Source organism: Rosa rugosa, chromosome 2, assembly GCF_958449725.1.
Source record: "Rosa rugosa chromosome 2, drRosRugo1.1, whole genome shotgun sequence".
Lineage (NCBI taxonomy): Eukaryota > Viridiplantae > Streptophyta > Magnoliopsida > Rosales > Rosaceae > Rosa > Rosa rugosa.
The window spans coordinates 1,871,253-1,891,056 of NC_084821.1; the positions used below are offsets into that span (position 1 = coordinate 1,871,253).

The 19,804-nt window shown below is 38.7% G+C and overlaps 2 protein-coding genes across 5 annotated transcripts; one reads left to right on the plus strand and one right to left on the minus strand.

The window, feature by feature from the left end:
- Positions 1 to 310: 310 nt before the first annotated feature.
- On the minus strand, positions 311 to 6,047 carry LOC133731630 (metal tolerance protein 4-like). Of its 2 annotated transcripts, none has more exons than XM_062159007.1 (7): positions 5,712 to 6,047; positions 2,763 to 2,932; positions 2,447 to 2,645; positions 1,454 to 1,632; positions 1,209 to 1,359; positions 894 to 1,024; positions 311 to 768 (listed from the first exon to the last, which is right to left on the minus strand). In XM_062159007.1, exons 1-7 carry the CDS (start codon positions 5,908 to 5,910, stop codon positions 589 to 591), a joined length of 1,209 nt encoding a protein of 402 aa, XP_062014991.1. In that variant the 5' UTR covers positions 5,911 to 6,047; the 3' UTR covers positions 311 to 588. The 2 variants fall into 2 exon arrangements, with proteins under 2 accessions (XP_062014991.1, XP_062014990.1); XM_062159006.1 differs by lacking the exon at positions 5,712 to 6,047 and adding an exon at positions 4,040 to 4,715.
- A 5,278-nt stretch (positions 6,048 to 11,325) lies between these two features.
- On the plus strand, positions 11,326 to 12,433 carry LOC133728669 (uncharacterized). Of its 3 annotated transcripts, none has more exons than XR_009855956.1 (2): positions 11,326 to 11,765; positions 11,903 to 12,433. XR_009855956.1 is itself a non-coding variant. In XM_062156094.1 (2 exons), exons 1-2 carry the CDS (start codon positions 11,614 to 11,616, stop codon positions 12,244 to 12,246), a joined length of 342 nt encoding a protein of 113 aa, XP_062012078.1. In that variant the 5' UTR covers positions 11,326 to 11,613; the 3' UTR covers positions 12,247 to 12,433. The 3 variants fall into 3 exon arrangements, 1 of the variants encoding a protein (XP_062012078.1); XR_009855955.1 differs by having other exon boundaries at positions 11,326 to 11,616; XM_062156094.1 differs by having other exon boundaries at positions 11,326 to 11,616; positions 11,908 to 12,433.
- Positions 12,434 to 19,804: the final 7,371 nt, after the last annotated feature.

Consider the following 19,804-nt stretch of genomic DNA (forward strand, 5'->3'; position numbering starts at 1 on the left):
AATTAATTTAGAATGGTTAAGGCAAAGATATGTATAGCTAGCTGTAATTTCCACTACTATGGTGTTGCAATAGCAGGGCTTCCGGCTTGCAAACTTTGTAAGCTAATTTTGATGGTGTCAATGGTAATAGTTCCTGAAATTTTTCTGTTGGAACTGGAGATTAGTACTTTGATGCACGGTGGATGTATTGTTCTAGGCTTAGAATGCGGTCTTTACAGTTTTTCTTTTTTCTTTTCTTTGTATAATACTTGCAGATTGGCTCTTAATAGGGGCATGATGAATGTAGTTAAGAAGAAATAAGTCAAATAACTGCCAAAGGATTCTGTCTTATTAGGGCCAAGTCCCAAAACCTTCTTCGTACAATATGTCGTATGAACTGATCTTTATCCCCTCTCGCTTATCACACTAAAACCAGGCCACAGAAATTTCTAAAAGACAACATATATAGGGCACTTGATCAGTGCCAGTTTCTTTCCTTGTTAACCGACAAAAATGAAAATAGACTAATGCATACATCTGCAATACAAACCTACTCCAACAAGTAACCTGAGAACCTGACTCACTTGGAAATTGAGAGATATTGTCGAATCAGGGTTGACTGCTTGGAAGCTTGATGAGTACATTGTGCTCTGGTTTGTGGTCGCATTCAAAGTCAAGATGAACAAATGCTCTCTCAACTTCTGGAAGCTTTTCAAGATTTATCTGGAGGGACTCTCCAATGGCATGTGCTTCTTTCAAGGGTAATTCTTCTGGGAGTTCAATGTCAACCTGTTTCAACAAAGCAATTATTTTCAAAACAATTGCATTTTTTGAGATAGAACACAGAAGAAAGGATTTGATTCCATAATGTCACACGATATTGTACTGTTGAAATCATCTCTATTATGACTAACCTCCACAAAATAAAGAACACCAAATGTGTAAGCACGAACTGTGTCAACACGCTTCACTTCAGGGTGCCTTATGACAACATATGTCAACATTTGTAGGAATTCAGGAGGGGCTGACTGTCCCACCAGCGAAACTGCATGTTTCAGACCACGGTTAGACTAGTTGAAGTAGAAATACAAGGAACATCTTTTGAAGCCGTTTAAATAAGATACAACACTAACAGTATGTGCACTCTAAAAAATATGAAGATTTTCCAATTCATAATCTGGAAGTCTTCCTAAGATTAAAATGCAGCGAAGAGAAGCTAGAAAAAGTACCTGCATTTTCCATGACAGTTTTGGACCAATTTATGATCGTATACAGAGCAAGGATAATAGCACCAGTAGGATCAATCCACCAGTAATACTTATCAGCAAGTACAGCAGCAACTAATCCCACTACATTAGTTACCACATCAAAATAGTGATCCTGGTCATTGGCATTGAAAGATGTCATACAACTTGTAAAAATATAACATAATCCAATCTGTTGAAACAGATAACAATAAAGAAGAAGCAGTAACCTCTGCAAAGGCACGGACAATCTTATTTCCTGAGGTTCTGCAATAGAGCCACAGTGCAAGTTTTACCACAGTAGCAAACAACATGATTCCATACAACCACGCCAATTGATCTGAGGTCAGACTTTCAGTGGGATCAGCTGTAATTAATTGTTCTACGGCCTGGATCAATACCTGAAACCCTGTAAGGAGTGGAAGCATAGAAAAGTAAAGTTGGTCGTCGTTGATGTATCATGTATGAAACATAGTCGGGCTTAATCATATTTGAAACTTAACCTTCGACAATGGTAGAAAATGAAAATAGGAAAAGAAAAAGAAATGCAACAGCATGACATTTTCTGAAAGACTAATTGCATATCCTCATCATTGTGTCTCTATTCTACAGTCTGTTATTTTGAGATATACATCATGCACACTGGAAATAAATGGCAAGAATGTTCACTCAAAATCTCTACTTTTATGTGCAGAGTAAAGTATCAGTGAGCAGGGGAAATGAATCTTTATTTGCCTTGTTCTCTGGCACCAAGATATATAACATGAATGTTCAACGTTCATTACTCCTCTAGTCTTTAAAAATCACTTCAGGAATATCCTAAAATATTTCTGCAAGAGGAGAATATAACAGTAACTCCTTATAAAATTTCCGGTCTGACCTAGATTGGCCACTAATCCCACTCCTTTTAAAATTTCCGGTTTGAGCTAGATTGGCCACTAATCCCACTATTCATGATCTTTGATGTTGCAATTGCTTGCTGACTTGGACAACAACCATGGTAAAAAAATGTTATATAAAGCAGAAGTTGGGTTTCCTTAACCATTCTTATTAATCAACAAATAAAGCAGAACCTATCCATCGCAAAATAAAAAATAGAAGCTAAACAAGATAAATTTATCTGGCAAAGAAGTTCACAATATATTATGACAAGAGCGAAAAGCAGCAGAGACTATTACCAATTTGGTATCATACTAAGGACAAGAAAAACTACAATGACATACCAAGTGTGGCCATGACAGCAGCAAAGATGATTATGCCAACAGGCTGCACCCTCAATTTTCCAATAGGATAGTGGTAGATATTAACGTTCTTCATTGCCAGGTGAGTGAACCAGAGTATGCCACCCGCCATGAGATCTAGTAAAGAATCTAGTGTTGAAGCAGCAATGGCTATGGACCCACTTTTTACAGTAGCATAAATCTGCACATTCCAAAAATCTTATAACAATGTAAGAACACATACTATTTAACTACTTTCTAACTCAAAGAGTGTTCTAAAACATATTTGCTGTTGAAGCCAATTGAAGTGACAAATTACCTTAAGTGCCAACAGAATTATATTTGCATAGTTGGAAATCTTCATTGCTCTTTCATGTTGTGCTTGTTCTGCAAGATTTTCCTCATCAATGCCCTCAGTGGCGAATACAGTGTCAACTTCCTCAAAGGATTTAAGGGTTGCAAATTGTTTTTCATAGTATTCCTTCTCTCCTGCAATTAAATAGAAGCCAAATAAACACAGAGAGGCCCAAATGGCGATTCTAAAGCTACTTAGTTGCACATCCGTTTGGTTGCAGAGAAAACCAAGAAAGAGAAATAAACAAAAGACCAGGATAATCAATTTAACACCATATACCAAACCTTCTATTTGGTTCCTCAGAAAATGAAAGAACACACTAAAGAATGACAGGATCACAAATGACAATGGCGAAACAATTCCCACTTCCCTAAAAGCTTCTACATACAAATTTGAGGCCCCGAAAGACATTTTACATCCAAAAGTACAGATGTTTCAGGGACATAGCCATCCCTATAGTCTTGTTCATCTTGTCAAAACCTTCGAATATTCTGGGCTCTAATCATAGACAGCACCCAAGTTGAAGAAGTGACTCAACGGATGAAATAACTCAAATGTCAAGGAGATGTTAATTGACTCAACTGAAAGGAGAGGAAACTGAGATTATTTTTTACTATGTTTGGTTGTAGAGAAATAAGATAATCATCCAATTCCACCAGAAACCAAACCACGAATGACCTTCATAAGCATTTCTCTTCCACAAACACTAGGCACAAAACACACCTTTTGTTCGTTCCTCAGAAAACAAAACAAAGGCAAAAACTTTACCACAGAATCACAAACATTCTTCTTCCACACTTTCCCAATCTTATCAAATAACAAAATCACCATCTAAGCACACCACACGAAACCACAAACACCAAAAACTAAACCTTCCGTTTGATCCAAGAAAGCCAAAAACTTCAATCACAAAATCACAAGCACATCTCTCTTCCACATTCACACTAACCACACCCCTTTCTTTGGTTCCTCATAAAACCCAACAAACACAAAACCTTTATCAAACAATCACTTCTCTTCCACATTCACACAAACCACAACCCTTTTCTCCGGACCTCCCATAAAAAAAATTAAAAAAATAAAACAAAATAAAAAAAGGCAGGAAACAGAGGCCAAAACTGAATCGCATAAACACAAACATTCTCTTCCACATTAACCAAGGACAACCCTTTTCATAAAACAAACAGCAAAGCAATTGTCTCCATCACAGATTCCTAAACACCTTTATAAAACCGACCAACCTTCGCTTAATCCCGAGGCACGTGAGCAGTCAATCACTTCCGGCGACTCGGGGTCAACACCAGCTCGGACTTTCGGTGGCAGCCTCGAAATGAAGTCGTTTACGAGGGTGCTGTACGAGTTTCTCCGACTCAGTCGCCGACTACGTCCACCGCTTCCCAACAGCGACGCCTTCAGACCCGATTCCGACTTGTTCTCCATTTCAAACCACCCAACAACAAGAATTGTGTTTGACACACCACGAACTCAAAAAATCTGTCTCTTAAGAAGTAGCAAATCTTGAGGATGGAAGTATTGCAACTGTAAACTAAATTAGGCACCAAATACAGCCCACCATCTTCTCTGCTCTGTCCGGATGAGAAAACAGAAGGAAACGACATGTGAAGAGGACCTTTCTATACTTGTCAAGTTGTCGGTACTCATTTATTGTTGTACTCCATTTTCCATTTTCTTTTCCTATTCTATAATTTGTAGACAGAACATGGAGTCATGAGAGGTAAGAGATATGGAATGATGAGGTAATATTTGAGAAAATTCATGGAAGTGAGAGGGAAGAGATATGGAATCGTGAGCTAATAATTGAGGATATATGTGAAAGTGAGAGGTAGGAGATAAGAATTGTGAGGGAAGATCCTAAGAGATGATATACAACTTGCTCTTGGTTTACTTTCCAACTTTATTTGTTTTCTCTCCATTCATTTTCTCTTGATTTTTGCCATAGTGTTTATGCCTGGAGAAGTAGAGATGGAGAAATACAAATATACACAAAATATCAAATATGCAAATATTTTAACGTAACGAACGGATGATGCATTTATTTCTTGCAGTTGAGTTCTGATATTACATTAGATAAAATTATAACAATTTACAAGGATGATATCTTCACTATGTTAGATAAATCATTATAACTTACATTTGTTAAGCAAGAATTATTTAGTATAAATTTTTGCAAATATATGAAATCACATTGTCGTACTCATCCAAGTGTATCAACAACAAAAAAATAAAAAGAAAGGCAATTAGTCTCATATGCTCGTCTTTATCAGAAACCAAATTAAACCACAAATGACCTTTATAAAATGAAAGAAAGGCCACTACTTTTTCACAAATCCAAAGCATTTCTCATCCACAAACACTAAGCACAAAACACACCTTTTGTTCGTTGCTCAAAAAACAAAACAAAGGCAAAAACTTTACCACAGAATCACAAACATTCTTCCACATTTTCCCAATCTTATGAAACAACATAATCACCATCTAAGCATACCACACACGAAACCACAAACACCAAAAACTAAACCTTCCGCTTGATCCAAGAAAGCCAAAAACTTTCGTCACAAAATAACAAGCACATTTCTCTTCTACATTCACACTAACCACACCCCTTTTCTTTGGTTCCTCATAAAATCAAACAAACACAAATTCTTCATCAAACAAACATATCTCTTCCACATACACACAAACCACTTGTCTCTGGACCTTTTTTTTTAAAAAAAAAAAAAAAAAAAAAAAAAAAAAAAAAAAGAAAGAGGGTAGGAAACAGAGGCCATAACATTATCACATAATCACAAACATTCTCTTCCACATTAACTAAGCACAACCCCTTTCATAAAACAAACAACAAAGCCAATATATCCATCACAGATTTATAAACCCTTCATAAAACCGACCAACCTTCGCTTAATCCGGAGGCACGTGAGCAGTCGATCACTTCCGGCGACTCGGGGTCAACACCAGCTCGGACTTTCTGTGGCAGCCTCGAAATGAAGTCGTTTACGAGGGTGGTGTACGAGTTTCTCCGACTCAGTCGCCGACTACGTCCACCGCTTCCCAACAGCGACGCCTTCACACCCGAATCCGACTTGTCCTCCATTTCAGACCACCCAACAACAAGAAATGTGTTTGACACAAGACGAACTCCAAAACCTGTGTCTCTAAGAAGTAGCAAATCTTGAGGACAGAGGTGTTGCAACTGTAAACTAAATTAGGCACCAAATATAGCCCACCATCTTCTCTGCTCTGTCCGAAGAGAAAACACAAGGAAACGACACGTGAAGAGGGCCTTTCTATACTTGTCGGTACTCATTTATTGTTGTACTCCATTTTCCATTTTCTCCTTTTCTATAATTTGTAGAGAGAACATGGAGCCATGAGAGGTAAGAGATATGGAATCATGAGGTAATATTTTAGAAAATATGAGCGGAAATTTTATTATGGACCATGGTGCAGGTGGATCACGGTTAGATTGGGAGCGCGCGTGAGCGAAAGTATCCCTTGGTGCAGAAATCGTGAGTGAGAGGTAAGAGTCAGAGAGATATGGAATCATGAGCTAATAATTGAGGATATTGTTGGCGTGAGTCACTCTCCATAATTGTAGGAATTGTAGTATAATTAGGATTGTATAGTTAAGGAAAATATTATGTAGTTAAGGGGGAGAATATCACGGTGTAATTAGTTTTCTATTAGCATTGTGTATACTTTGTATATATACTCCGTCTTTGGAGAAGATCAATACATCAGAAATTCCCAAATTCCTCTTTGCCTTTATTCTGTTTGACTTGGTATCAGAGCAGAGATCCATCTAGACTCTGTTCGTTTGTTTCCACTGTAAATTTGTCTTTATACTCTTTAAGAGTTTGTCCTTTGTATTCGTCCTCTGTTCCTTTTGCTCTAAAACCCTGAAGTTTGCAACACCTTGCCATTAGCCTCTCCTTTCTTAGCTGTGTCAAAGTTTGTGATTTGTGTTACTGTTTGAAGAAGAAGAAGAATGGCAGATTTGCCCCTTAGTTCGCTGTTCAATGGAGGAAACGAGGGCTCTCCTTCCGCCCCTCATGATGTTGTGATTTTTCAAAACATCAACAATCAAAGGTATCAACCAAGTCAGAATTATAATAGGGGACCAGTTTCATTCAACAGTTAGGTGAATTGCAACTATTGGCCACTACAAGAGTCAATGCCCCAAGTTGCTAAGACTCAACTCTAATAATTCTGGTTGGAAAGGGAATAACATTGGTCAGAAAAGTAAGGCGGCAATCCAACTGGTGCAGGTGCAAGAACCTGATTTCTATGGGGTGGATGACCAAGATCAAACTATGGGTAATGTTTTAATAGCTCAGGAGAATCGAGGTAAAATATGTGTTGCTTTAAATGTTTCTGGCTTTACTGGTAGTAATACATGGATAATTGATTCAGGTGCATCTGATCATATGACCTATGATAAGTCTTTCTTTGTTAAGTTGTCATACTCATCCATAACACATATCTCTAATGCCAATGGTGAGTCTTTTCCAGTCTTAGGAATTGGGTCTGTCCAAGTTACACCTTCCATTACTCTTCATAATGTTCTCTTTGTACCATCTTTGTCTCATCATCTCTTATCTGTGTCTCAGTTGAATACACAAAACAAATGTTCTGTAACCTTTTATCCTATGTATGTCATCTTTCAGGATCTGTGCACTCGGGTGATAATTGGCAAGGGAGACCTGAGGGAGAGACTATTTCACTTGGATTGCATGTATGCATGACAGACACAAGCACCGCCAAGTCTGCAAAACCCTGTTGCCTTGACATTGAGTTCTAATCGGTTGAATGAGTTGTGGTTGTGGCATCACCGTTTCGGCCATCCATCCTTTAGAGTTATGAAGAAGTCCATGCCCTCTCTGTTTTTGGGAATAAAGGAGTCTAGCTTGCATTATGAGACTTGTGCTGTAGCTAAGAGTCATAGGTCTAGCTATCCTTCCAGTTTTCATTCTAGTACAATGCCATTTGAATTGATTCATTCGGATTTATGGGGCCCTTCCAAACATTCAACCCTTTCTAGAATGCGTTATTTTATTTTATTCATTGATGATTTCACAAGATTGACTTGGGTTGTTTTATTTAAGTCAAAAGATGAAGTCTTCTCTGCCTTTACAGCTTTTCAGAATCTTGTCCGTACCCAATATGATGCTTGTATTAAGATATTTCGGTCTGATAATTGGGGGGGGGGGGGGTTTGTTAATCATTCATTTCGTGATTACTTCCAATCTCATGGAATTGTTCACCAAACCACTTGCCCACAAATACCAGTCTCTGAGAGGAATAATTGTCATTTGTTAGACATGGGTCACACCCTTCTCCTTAGTGCCAATATGCCTAAATACCTTTGGGGAGAGGCAGTGTTGTGTGCCTCCCATCTTATTAATCGTCTCCCATCTTCCTCTCTTCAAGGTCGTATTCCATTTGAGGTATTGTCTAGTTATGTCTCTATCCCATCTCTTAATATCATTCCTGCTCGTGTCTTTGGTTGTGTAGCCTATGTCCATCTTTATAAGAACCAACGTTCCAAGTTAGATGCAAGGGCTCTCAAGTGTGTCTTTGTCGGGTATGGGACTCAGCAGAAAGGATACAAATGTTATCATCCTCCTTCTCAATGATTTTATGTCACCATGGATGTGACATTCAGTGAGGATACATGCTATTTTCCACCTTCTACGACTCATAGTTAGGGGGAGCAGGGTGTTTTTTATGAAGGACAATACCAAACAAGGCCAACAATCGATCGCTTTATCTCAAACGATCAATCGTTTAGTGAAGAGGAAATGTTCAGTGGCCCAGAAACCAACGACACTCCTGTAGAAACAGAAAAGGTAATTACCGAACAGGGCATTGCGAGTTCCGAAACAGAAAAGGCAATTGCTGAATCGTCTACCCTTCGCCATGCAACTGCCGAACAGAGAATTTTGAGTTCCAAAACAGAAAAGACAATTGCTAAATAGTCTACCCTTCACCATTCAATTGCCGAATATAGCATTTTGAATTCCGAAACAAAAAAGACAATTGCCGAATCGTCTACCCTTCAAGAAGAAGCTACTAATCATTCAGTCTCTTCCTCTCCATCAGTGGTCTCCCCTGTTCAATCTTCATCTGAGGTACGTAGTAGTTTGCCTTTGTCCCATAATCCACCTTTGTCTAATAGTGTTACTCCTTTAACTGATTCTACACATGTTCAAACACGAGTCTTACCAGAACGGTCCAATCGTGGCCAGCCTGCCAAGAAATATGTACCAAGGTTGTGTGCTAAGACCAAATATCCTGTAGCTAATTATGTGTCTACTCATAGGTTGTCTAAATCATATGTAGTCTTTGTGAATCAATTATCTTCTGTGTCACTTCCTAGTAAAGTACATGATGCAATGAAGGACGAGAAGTGGGCAAAAGCAATAGCTGTGGAGATGGATGCACTTGAGAAAAATCAAATGTGGGAGTTAGTATCACTACCTCCTGGAAAGAGAACAGTTGGGTGTCGATGGGTGTATACAGTGAAGCACAATTCAGATGGTTCGGTGGACAGATATAAGGCAAGGCTAGTAGCGAAGGGTTATACCCAGAAGTATGGTGTGGACTATGATGAAACTTTTGCACCAATAGCAAAGATCAATACAATCTGGGTACTTCTGACTCTAGCAGCTAATCTTGATTAGCATCTGCAACAATTTGATGTTAAAAATGCCTTCTTGCATGGTGATTTGAATGAAGAAGTATACATGGACTTGCCTCCGGGATATGGTACTTCCACTAGAGTCAAGGTGGTGTGTCGTTTAAAGAAGTCCCTATATGGCCTCAAACAATCTCTAAGAGCTTGGTTTGGTCGATTCAAGACATTCATGAGGATGATTGGGTACAGGCAGAGCAATTTAGATCATACCCTATTCCTTAAGCATCAGAAGGGTAAAGTTACAGCTTTAATTATTTATATGGATGACATGGTGGTGACAGGTAATGATCTTGAGGAGATTAAGAAGTTGCAGAGTGCATTGTCAGCAGAATTTGAAATGAAAGACCAGGGGATTTTAAAATATTTCTTGGGAATTGAAGTTGCTAGAGGAAAAGATTGTATTATGTTGAGCCAGAGAAAGTATGTCCTTAACTTATTAGCAAAGACGGGTATGCTCGATTGCCAACCAGCTGACACACCCATTGAGCAGAACCATCGGTTAGCTAAGTATCCAGATCAAGTACCCACGAATAAGGCAAGATATCAGAGGTTAGTTGGAAGATTAATTTATTTGTCTGTGTGACAAGACTTAGCTTATGCATTTAGTGTTGTGAGTCAGTTCATGCATAATCCTAGTAAGGCTCATATGGAAGCTCTAGTTCGAATCTTGAGGTACTTGAAGTCTGCTCCTAGAAGGGGGTTGGTGTTTTCTAAGCATAGGCATTTGGATATTTTGGGGTATACAGATGCAGACTGGGCAGGTTGTATAACTGATTGACAGTCCACTTCCAGATACTTTATGTTTTTAGGTGGGAATTTAGTTACTTGGAAGAGTAAGAAGCAGAAGGTGGTGGCCCGTTCTAGTGCTGAAGCAGAATATAGAGGAATGACTCGTGGAGTTTGTGAGATGTTGTGGTTAAGGCACTTGTTGAGGGATTTGGGGTTCAAGCTATAGAAAGCCATGCCCTTGTTCTGTGATAACAAAGTTGCAGTTGAAATTGCTCATAATCCTGTCCAACATGATCACACAAAACATGTGGAGGTTGATAGACACTTCATCAAAGAGAAGCTGGATCAAAAATCATCTCTTTTCCCTTCGTACCTACTGAGGAGCAGCTGGCGAACATTCTTACAAAGGCAGTCTCTAACAAGGCGTTTTATGACTCACTTGACAAGTTGGGCATCCGTGATCTGTATGCTCCAACTTGAGAGGGAGTGTTGGCGTGAGTCACTCTCCATAATTGTAGGAACTGTAGTATAATTAGGATTGTATAGTTAAGGAGAATATTATGTAGTTAAGGGGGAGAATATCATGGTGTAATTAGTTTCCTATTAGGATTGTGTATATTTTGTATATGTACTCCGTCTTTGGAGAAGATTAATACATTAGAAATTCTCAAACTTCCTCTTTGCCTTTGTTCTGTTTGACTGATATATATGAAAGTGAGAGGCAAGAGATAAGAAGTGCGAGGAGAAGAATCCTAAGAGATGTCATAGAACTTGCTCTTAGTTTACTTTTCAACTTTATTTATTTTCTCTCCATTTTTATCATTGTTTCATTTTCTCTTGACTTTTATCATTGTGTTTATAGCAAGAGATGGAGAAATACAAATATCCACAAAATATTAAGGGGGTGAAATTTGCACACCCCATATTACAAACCACACACCCTTCTATTTTTTAATAATATTTTATCTAACATCTCTTTTCACTTCCTAAAATGCCCTTGAGTCAGATTCCTTCTTTTTTTTTTTTTTTGGTCTTCTTCTTCTCTCTCTCTCTCTCCCCCAGTCTCCCTCTCTCTCCCAAACCACGACAAAACCTTTCTTCTTATTTTTCTCTCTTTCTCCTCCAAATAACGACACTCTCTTCTCCATTGAAACTTTCTGGTTCCCCAACCTTTCGTCTGTCCAAACCAAGTCATAATAAGGTTCTAAAAATCGGCGTAGGCACTACGCGGCTCCAAGCCTTTCCGATTATGGCCTACTCGATCTATCTAGGAGCGGGGGTGAAAATTGGCCGCCTAGGCGGTTGCTGGGCTCTGGGCGATCGCCTTTTCTCTCTTCGACGGTGACGCCATGATGGACTAACAGTGTGACGATGGTAAACCGTTTTTCACTCTTCAATTGATTTATGGGCTTATGGGTACTCAATTGATTTCTGTTTCTCTTAATTTCTGCTTCTGGGTATTCAATTTTCAGTAGCAAAGCATAGACGATTAGACGTCTTCAAGGGCATTGCATGATCTTGAAGTGAGAAGCTTTTTTGGTTTTTTTTTTTGGGGGGGGGGGCTAGAAAAGGTTTATTTGTTGTGGTTGTGTATTGCATGATCGTGTAAGAGTTTGAAGTCAAAGTGCTTAATTTTGTGATGGTTTTGTGTTTTTGGTAGGAAAGGTTGAATCTTTGTGGTTAAGATGTTTGACTATAGCTAGTAGAACAAGGAAGGGGCAGGAGAGAGTTTACAAGGAGTTCAATGAGAAAAAGAAGCAGAAGAATAAGAATGAGGGTGGCTCGGCTCCCATTGATTTTGACAAATTGGGGTCTGAATGCATAGTTATTTTGGATGATAGCATGGAGGATGTCGATTCAAACGGTTTTGATTTAGAAAAGAGTGCTGCAAAGGGAAGTAAGAAGGTAGGGAAAGGGGGGAGTGTGGAGGTTGGAAGTGTCGAGACTAACACCGATTTTGTAGCTGATTTGGATAATGGTGACAGTGAAGGTGTGAAAGTCTGACTGAATTGCAGAAAGAGAAAAGACCAAAAAAAAAAAAGGCAATCTGACTCAAGGGCATTTTAGGAAGTGAAAAGAGATGTTAGATAAAATATTATTAAAATAATAGAAGGGTGTGTGGTTTGTAATATGGGGTGTGCAAATTTACCCCCCAATATTAAATATGTAAGCATTCTTATGGAACGAACAAATAATACACTTACTTCTTGTAATTGAGTTTTGATATTACGTTAGATGAATGAGAGATAACAGTTTACACGGATGATATATATATTCACTGTGTTAGATAAATTATTTCTAGCTTACGTTTGTTAAGTAAGAATCTAATAGAAGTTGGCAATATAATCTTCATTTCTTCATAAACTTTGTACACTGCTTTACCAGCTTATTATTCCAACCGGTAGTAAAAAAAAAAAAAATCAATAATCATCAATTGAGTTATGATCCTAGATTAGATAAATTATAACCGTTTACACAAATGACATATTCACTTTTAGCAATGTGTTCTAGCACCATGTTAAATAAATCATTATAGCTTACGATTGTATATACATCATTTCTTCATAAACTTTGTACGCTACCTTTACTAGCTTATTATTCCAACTAGGAGTAAAAAAATCAATAATCATCCGTCTTAAAAAAAAATCAAGAATCATCAATGCAATGAGGACAAGGATAGTTGGTTTGTTCCATACCTCTTGTTGGTACAACAACTTTTGTGTGGCGTTAAGTAACTAAATTCCAAGAAGAAGTAGTCATGGTTTAATTATAAATTAATGACAAGAGTTTAGTAACTAAGAGACTGTCTCCCAACTCACTAATGGTGTAAATGTTGCATGTCCAACTGCTCTTAGAGTCTTAATTAATGACTACCATTTTTATAATGAGATTCTGCCTTGTTGCATATTGTAAGAATGCAAACCTCACCTTCTGACTTTCAAAAATATAGAGGAAAGAAGCATCATGCGATATATATGCACGGCATCATGTGATATATACATTAGTATTTGTCTTATGTACATTATACATACTTCCAAAATCTATTAAAACAATGAAACTAGAGTATCTACCAAAGAAAAGCGATCGATAGAACTGGACTACGCACATCTAAGACAAATTTTGAGGTTAGATGAGACTCATGCAATTATTTAGAATAAAATTTTAAAAATATATGAAATCACATTGTTGTACTCATCCAAGCGTATCAACAACAAAAAACAAAAAGAAAGGCAATTACTCTCATATGCTCGTCTTATCAAAATATGCAGAGTAATACTTTTATGTTAACTGTTTGTGTTGACTTCATATTCATTATTGATTCAATTGCGGAGGGCAGAGAGGTCAAACATTTAGGCCTTATTTAATTTGCGAATGAAAAACTTGAGAAGGAAAACTTTATCTTTTTCTTCTTTTTTTTTGAGAATGAACTTTATCTTTTCCTGTGTTTAATTATCAAATCCAAGGAAATGAACAATTTTCCTGCATGAAGGAAAAATATGAGCGAAAGTGAATCCTCCTACACGAGATTCATTTTTCCTTATACTTTCCTTACACTAATTGCACATTAATTGCCTAGTCTAAAGACTATTTTGAAAGGTATTATTACCAATTTTATCCAAGAAACTTTTGAGATTTTGAATTGTTTATGTTTTGATAATAATGATTCTATATCCAAAATTGGTGTTTACTTACTTTTCTATTCATGTACAAATCAACATTGGAAATAAAAGTAAAATACATCTTCTGATTATTTTCCATGTGTTCTCAAACATTGATAGGAAAAGTAGTGAGAAATTTATTTTTCCATACCCTTAAGAAAATCTAAGAAACTAATTTTCTTGTGAAGACCAAACAAAGCCTTAGGGCGCACAAAATAGGTGGATAGCGAGAACCCTAGGGGTTAGCAGAGTGCGGCGGCCGAGTCCCGATTGCAGGTTCTAGTGCCCGCAAGGATTCTCGTCGCGGGTCGTGACCATTCACAGCCGATTGTGTCTGTTGGCTGGAGATCGAAGGGGAAGTGGTGTCTTCGTGTTTTGCTAGTGACGTCGGGAGAAAGAAGGATAGACTTGCGACGTGCAACAACTTGGGGTTTATATCGGTTTCTGGCCGTTCTTGGCAGGGGATTGTTTTTCCGGGGTCTGTTGCAGGCTTGGCTAGTTGGGCTGATCTCGGGCCACAGCGCTCATGTTTGGTCGGAGGGGCCGGCCACCGGAGGTGATGACAGCAGTGGTTGTCGGTTGGCAGTAAGGACAAGAAATCACTCCTGCTAGTCAGTTTGTCTGGGTTTGGGCCTAGGTCTTATAGGCTTAATATCCTATGGGCCCATTGGAGTAGGTCGGGTTCCTTTCTGAATTGGGCCAGGTTGGAGGGTGTCAACTTAGTGCTCAACGCTGGCCTGACCTGAGAGTTTAACCTCCATGGGCAATGTTGGGCTTTATGGTCTCTAAAGTGTCAGTCGTTATTCAGATCATAATTCTACGGAATTGGTAATTATCTTGAGTTGGACTGGAGAAAGCGGCTTATGGATAAAGAATTGACTCCTATTTGTTTGCTGGGAAGTAGCTTTCTTTTCGTACCATGCACAATTGCGTGTCTAGCGGAAAGAGAGCTAGAATATGATTTTTCCTCAGAAGACACAGAGTTATTCTTTGTTTATGGATTTGCTTTACAAAGCGGACTCAAATTGACTTGTAATGAGTTTACATTACTTAGATAGAAGCTTGGTCGTTACCTAACCATTTTTCTGTCTTTAAATGTATGTTAGACTCAGATTTTTTAATTAGTTATCTAATGCAATGAACCTTTATTTAAGAAAAAAAAGCCTCATGCTGGCCTAACTTAGTTTTCATTTAAGCCATGCTTTATACGGCATTTAGATGCATGTTCCAAGTCAAAGCAATGACAAATCAAACTCGAGTTATTTTTCATTGATAGAAACAAATAGCCATTTATGATTGAATATAATTTAGTCTTTAGTAGGTCACGACTTTCACCTTTTAGGCAGGGGACAAATTCAACTTCGGCTTTATGACATATTGACATATTTACCTACAGCTTTGTGTCCACCGTGTGCTCACGTAGTTATTCTTGTCATGTAGAGAAAGTTGGGCTACCAAAGCAAGTACCATATGTACAGAGCAAACAACAACTTGCACATAATTGATCGTACTGGCTAAGTATCATAGGAAGAATAAGACAAACAATTCTGTAAAATCAGAGATTTGCTTTCCGCACCTTGGGCCCTCATATGATACTTGAACAATGCAAGAAGAATTTGTCAAAAAAAAAAAAAAAGTCTTGACTTAAAGCACTAAAATGAGTCAAAATTATCTCACTTACCAGATTTTTATTCTCACTAGCCTAATAACTATTCTGCCCTCAACCTAATTAATAAATTACATGCCACTCTCTCTCTCTCTCTCTCTCTCTCTCTCTCTCTCTCTCTCTCTCTCTCTCTCTCTCTCTCTCTCTCCAGGCGCCGACTCCTGGAACTCCATCATCGTCGGCGCAGCCACCGGCTGCTTCCTCCAGATGCAATCAATGTTCTAAAAAACGGCCTAGGCGGCCGCCTAGGCGCTAGGCGGCAAGGAACCGCTCCGATTTTGGCCTAGGCGTTTCCCTTAGGCGTTGGGCTACTAGGCGGGCTAGGCGGGGACTAGGCGGTTCTAGGCGGGGCCTAGGCGGTCGTAAACCCTAATTTATTCTATATTTTGACTATTTTTATATTTATAATTAATTTTTAGACTTTAAATCTTGTTATTTATATTATTATATGTCATAAAAATAATTTAAAATTAAAAAAAAAAAAAAAAAAAAACCGCCTAGTCCCCGCCTAGGCGCTAGTCCCTGGGTCACCGCCCGACTAGCGCCTAGCGTTTTTTAGAACCTTGGATGCAATAGAGCCTCGAGGCCACCGCTAGGAGAACGGCGTAGTTTTGGACACCGACCCCTCCATCCCCAAGCTCGATCGCGAAGACGCCTAGAAAATCATCGAGCAATTCACCCCCGATCAGCGTCGAAACGGCGTGGTTGTCATCAATGAGGGAGTTTCTCCGGCAGGCTACGGCGACAGTCGCTCTACGTGGTCCTCCTCCTCTGCGTCGAACACGTGGACAACAAGAAGGACGGGAAGCCGGTACTCTACCTCGTCTTCAAGTACCTCGACACCGATCTGAAGAAGTTTATTGATTCATACCGGAAGGGCCGAATCCAAGATTACATCCCTTCCTTGAATGTTGCTACCAAACTGCTCGGGTTCTTCTTCGTCAAGTCCTGGATCGAGTTCTTGGCCTAATTTCAGTTTCAGGTTAAGCCCTTCACCAGGCAAGAGAACACTGTCATCTAAACTTGCGTTGTCTCTTGCTATGGCCTTGCTAAGGAGTTTGACAAAGAAGACGTGGGTTTGGTTAGGCCTGGGCTCGGGTCGGGTCGGGCCCGAATTTTGCTAGAATCGAGACCGAGCCCGAAGTAATCGGTCCGGGCCGGATCGGTCTATTTGAAATGTGGTAACCGAGAGAAGCCCGACCCGATAAGTAAAGTGTCGGGTTTTCGGGTTTTCGGTCCCAAAACTCAAACCTTTTTCCAGAACCTGGATTGCCTAATTTGCATGCACATGCATAGTCCTGGAACTGTGTTGCTGCATTTTTTGGTACCTGCAGCATCCATGGGGGCATTTCAAGCATTATAGTACAATAATCACTCATCAAAGCACATTACAAGTTTACAACAAAGTTGAAAAGTTAAACTCTGAAATAGAGGTGGCAAACGGGCCGCTAAGCACGAGCACGGCACGGGCCTGGCACGCTTAAAAGCGGCCGGGCACGGCCCAAGCCCGTTAGTGGCCCGGCACGACCCGAGCATGTTATAATAACGGGTCGGGTTGGGCCTAGGAATATTAGCCCATTGGCCCCGCCTGGCCCGAGCCCGTAATGGGCCCGAGCACGACATATTGTGGGCCGGCCAGTTACAAACACAAAATTTCATTTTTTTTTTAAATATTAAAAAACCACAATGATGAGATTTGAATATTAGACTTTTTTATTTAAAATCTCATGACAATTCCACCAATGCTATTTTTTTTATGTTATCAAAATAGTGAAATAAAACATTATATCCTTGTTTTGACATAAAGTATTTTTTTCTAAATATTAAATATATGTTTATTAATAAAGACTAATCTCATAATAATACAACTATAGAATGAAGGAAATAATAATATGATACTAAATCTTCATTATATTAATAAAGATTAATCTCACAATAATATACTAAAAGCAATATATTTTGAGTTATTTTTTTATTTCTTTCTTGTAGTGGAATATAAAAAATTATTAGAAAACTAATCTTAAAAAGCTAAGATTGAGAAAAACATTGTAGAACTTAATTTATTTGAATTTCTAAATAATTAAATAAAATTATTTTTTATTTATTCAAATTAAGATTTTAAAATCGTGCTTTATAGTGGGTAGGCACGAGCACGGCCAGTTTATTGGCCCGGCACGATATGGGCTCTGGCCATGGGCCGGACCGGGCTTAATGTTTAAGTAAATGGGCCGGCACGATAATAAATGGGCCGGCCCAAGCACGGCACGAAGCACGACTAGGCCCGCTTAAAATGGGTCGGGTCGGGCCGGGCTGGCCCTTTTGCCACCTCTACTCTGAAACATTGATCTGTTATCAATTCAAATACAATTATAGAATATTCACATGAACTGAAATTAAAGACAAATTGACAAAAGCTCAAATACTGTGAATCAACTTAATCAAGCCAATCAAGTGAAGAGCTAATGAACACAATTATTTACACAAAGTCACAAATACATAAAAATAAATTTCATTACTGCAAACTGCACTGCAGTAATGAAATAATGGCTAATGCAAATTCCCAAACCACAAGTCCAGTGTCGAGAGCATCAAATCATCATTGTTTTATTGTCTACAACAGTCCAGAACACCAAATTTTGACAATGAAAGATTAAAAAATTAAAAATCAAATCAGGAAGTTGAACAAATAGACTAATGGAGGCTACTGCAGCTGGGTCCAGCTGCTCCACATGCTTTCATCACCAACTCCAGCTGCTGCAACTGCTCCAAATGCTTTAAGTTTCAAGAATTCAAGCTGCATTTAACAAACAAAAATGACATATAAAAATCAAATCACATGACATTAACCAAATCAATGACTTCAAGTGATGAGCATTGCAAATAACACACATATTAGCACATATAAAAACCAGTCCAGAACCACAATGACATTAACAGTATAACACATTAAGCCATTAACAATTTAACACATCAACTCAAAATCAATGACACCATTGAGATATTCAGCTGTTGTTCACACATTTACACCTCGAATACAGGCTTGTCGATCTTCTTGAAGTGCTCCCACACCCAGGATCTTCCAGCTGGTTTTTCAGACTTTTCTCCTTCCTCTTCCTCTGCATCTGCAGCTCGCTTTCTCTTTCCCCCAACAGCTCGCTTTTTCTTCTGGGCCTTGAATGTTTTGGGAATTGTCTGAACCCTCAAAGCATCGGTTGGAGTTGGTGTTGGTCTTGGAACGATTGCTTTTGAATTTGAATTGGAATGAATGGAATCGGAATCGGAATCGGATTCGGAGCTTAAACTTTGGGATGCATTTTGTGTTGATGCCATTAAATTTGGGATGAAATGAACTGGGTTTTGGTTTTGGGAACACAGAAATGCAGAATAAGCAAGAACTGGGTTTAGGTTGATATGGTTTCGATCGTGAAATCACTGAAATGGTTTCGAGAAACAAAGAACTGGGTTTCGAGAAAGAGTGAAAGAGAGAGGCTGATATGGGTTTAGGTTGATAACTTGATATGGTTTCGAGAAACAGAGAACTGGGTTTCGAGAAAGAGTGAAAGAGGAGAGGCTGATATGGTTTCGATCGTGAAATGGAGAAGACTAGGGCTGACTGTTTTAGTGAGGTTTTTACTTTTTTTTTTTTTTAATATACTATATATATAATCATCCAATAGTATACTGACATATGACATATTACTTGTAAATCTGGTCGGTTCGGGTAGACCGAACCCTAAAAATCTTAAGCCTGAGATCGAACCGAGAGTTTATAATCGGGTCGGTCTTTGAACCGAACTGAAAATTTTCATTCACAAACCGAACCGAATCGGGCTATTTGGGTCGGGTAATCGGTCCTTCGGGTCCGGACGCCCAGGCCTAGGTTTGGTGGGCAGCAGAAGCAAGATGACGGTGGGTTTGCTGATTGTGGGCCCAAATCAATTTTTTTTTGGTAAATTGTGGGCAGAAGACCGAGAAAGAAAGAACAAAACAAAAAAAATATTTTATTATCATGTAATAAAACAATTATTGCCCCCCAATAAAAGATTTTAAATTGACATAATCTTCTCATCTTCTTCCTCAATCAAAGTTTTATTTGCCTAATTTAAAGCAGATTAGTTCCCCTTCCCCCTAATAAACATTTATTGCCCCACAATAAATGTTTATTGGTGGCAATAAAAGTTTATGTTTGTGGGTTTTTGGAGAGATGGGAGTAATAAACATTTCCGACAACCTCTTT

Excerpts from the sequence above, each read along its gene's own strand:
- LOC133731630 (XM_062159007.1), bottom strand. The coding sequence starts at position 5,910 with ATGGAGGACAAGTCGGATTCGGGTGTGAAGGCGTCGCTGTTGGGAAGC. Across the intron at positions 1,633-2,446 it reads TGCTGTCATGGCCACACTTG|GGTTTCAGGTATTGATCCAG; the intron begins GTATGTCATTGT and ends CACTCCTTACAG. Across the intron at positions 1,025-1,208 it reads AACTGTCATGGAAAATGCAG|TTTCGCTGGTGGGACAGTCA; the intron begins GTACTTTTTCTA and ends TGAAACATGCAG.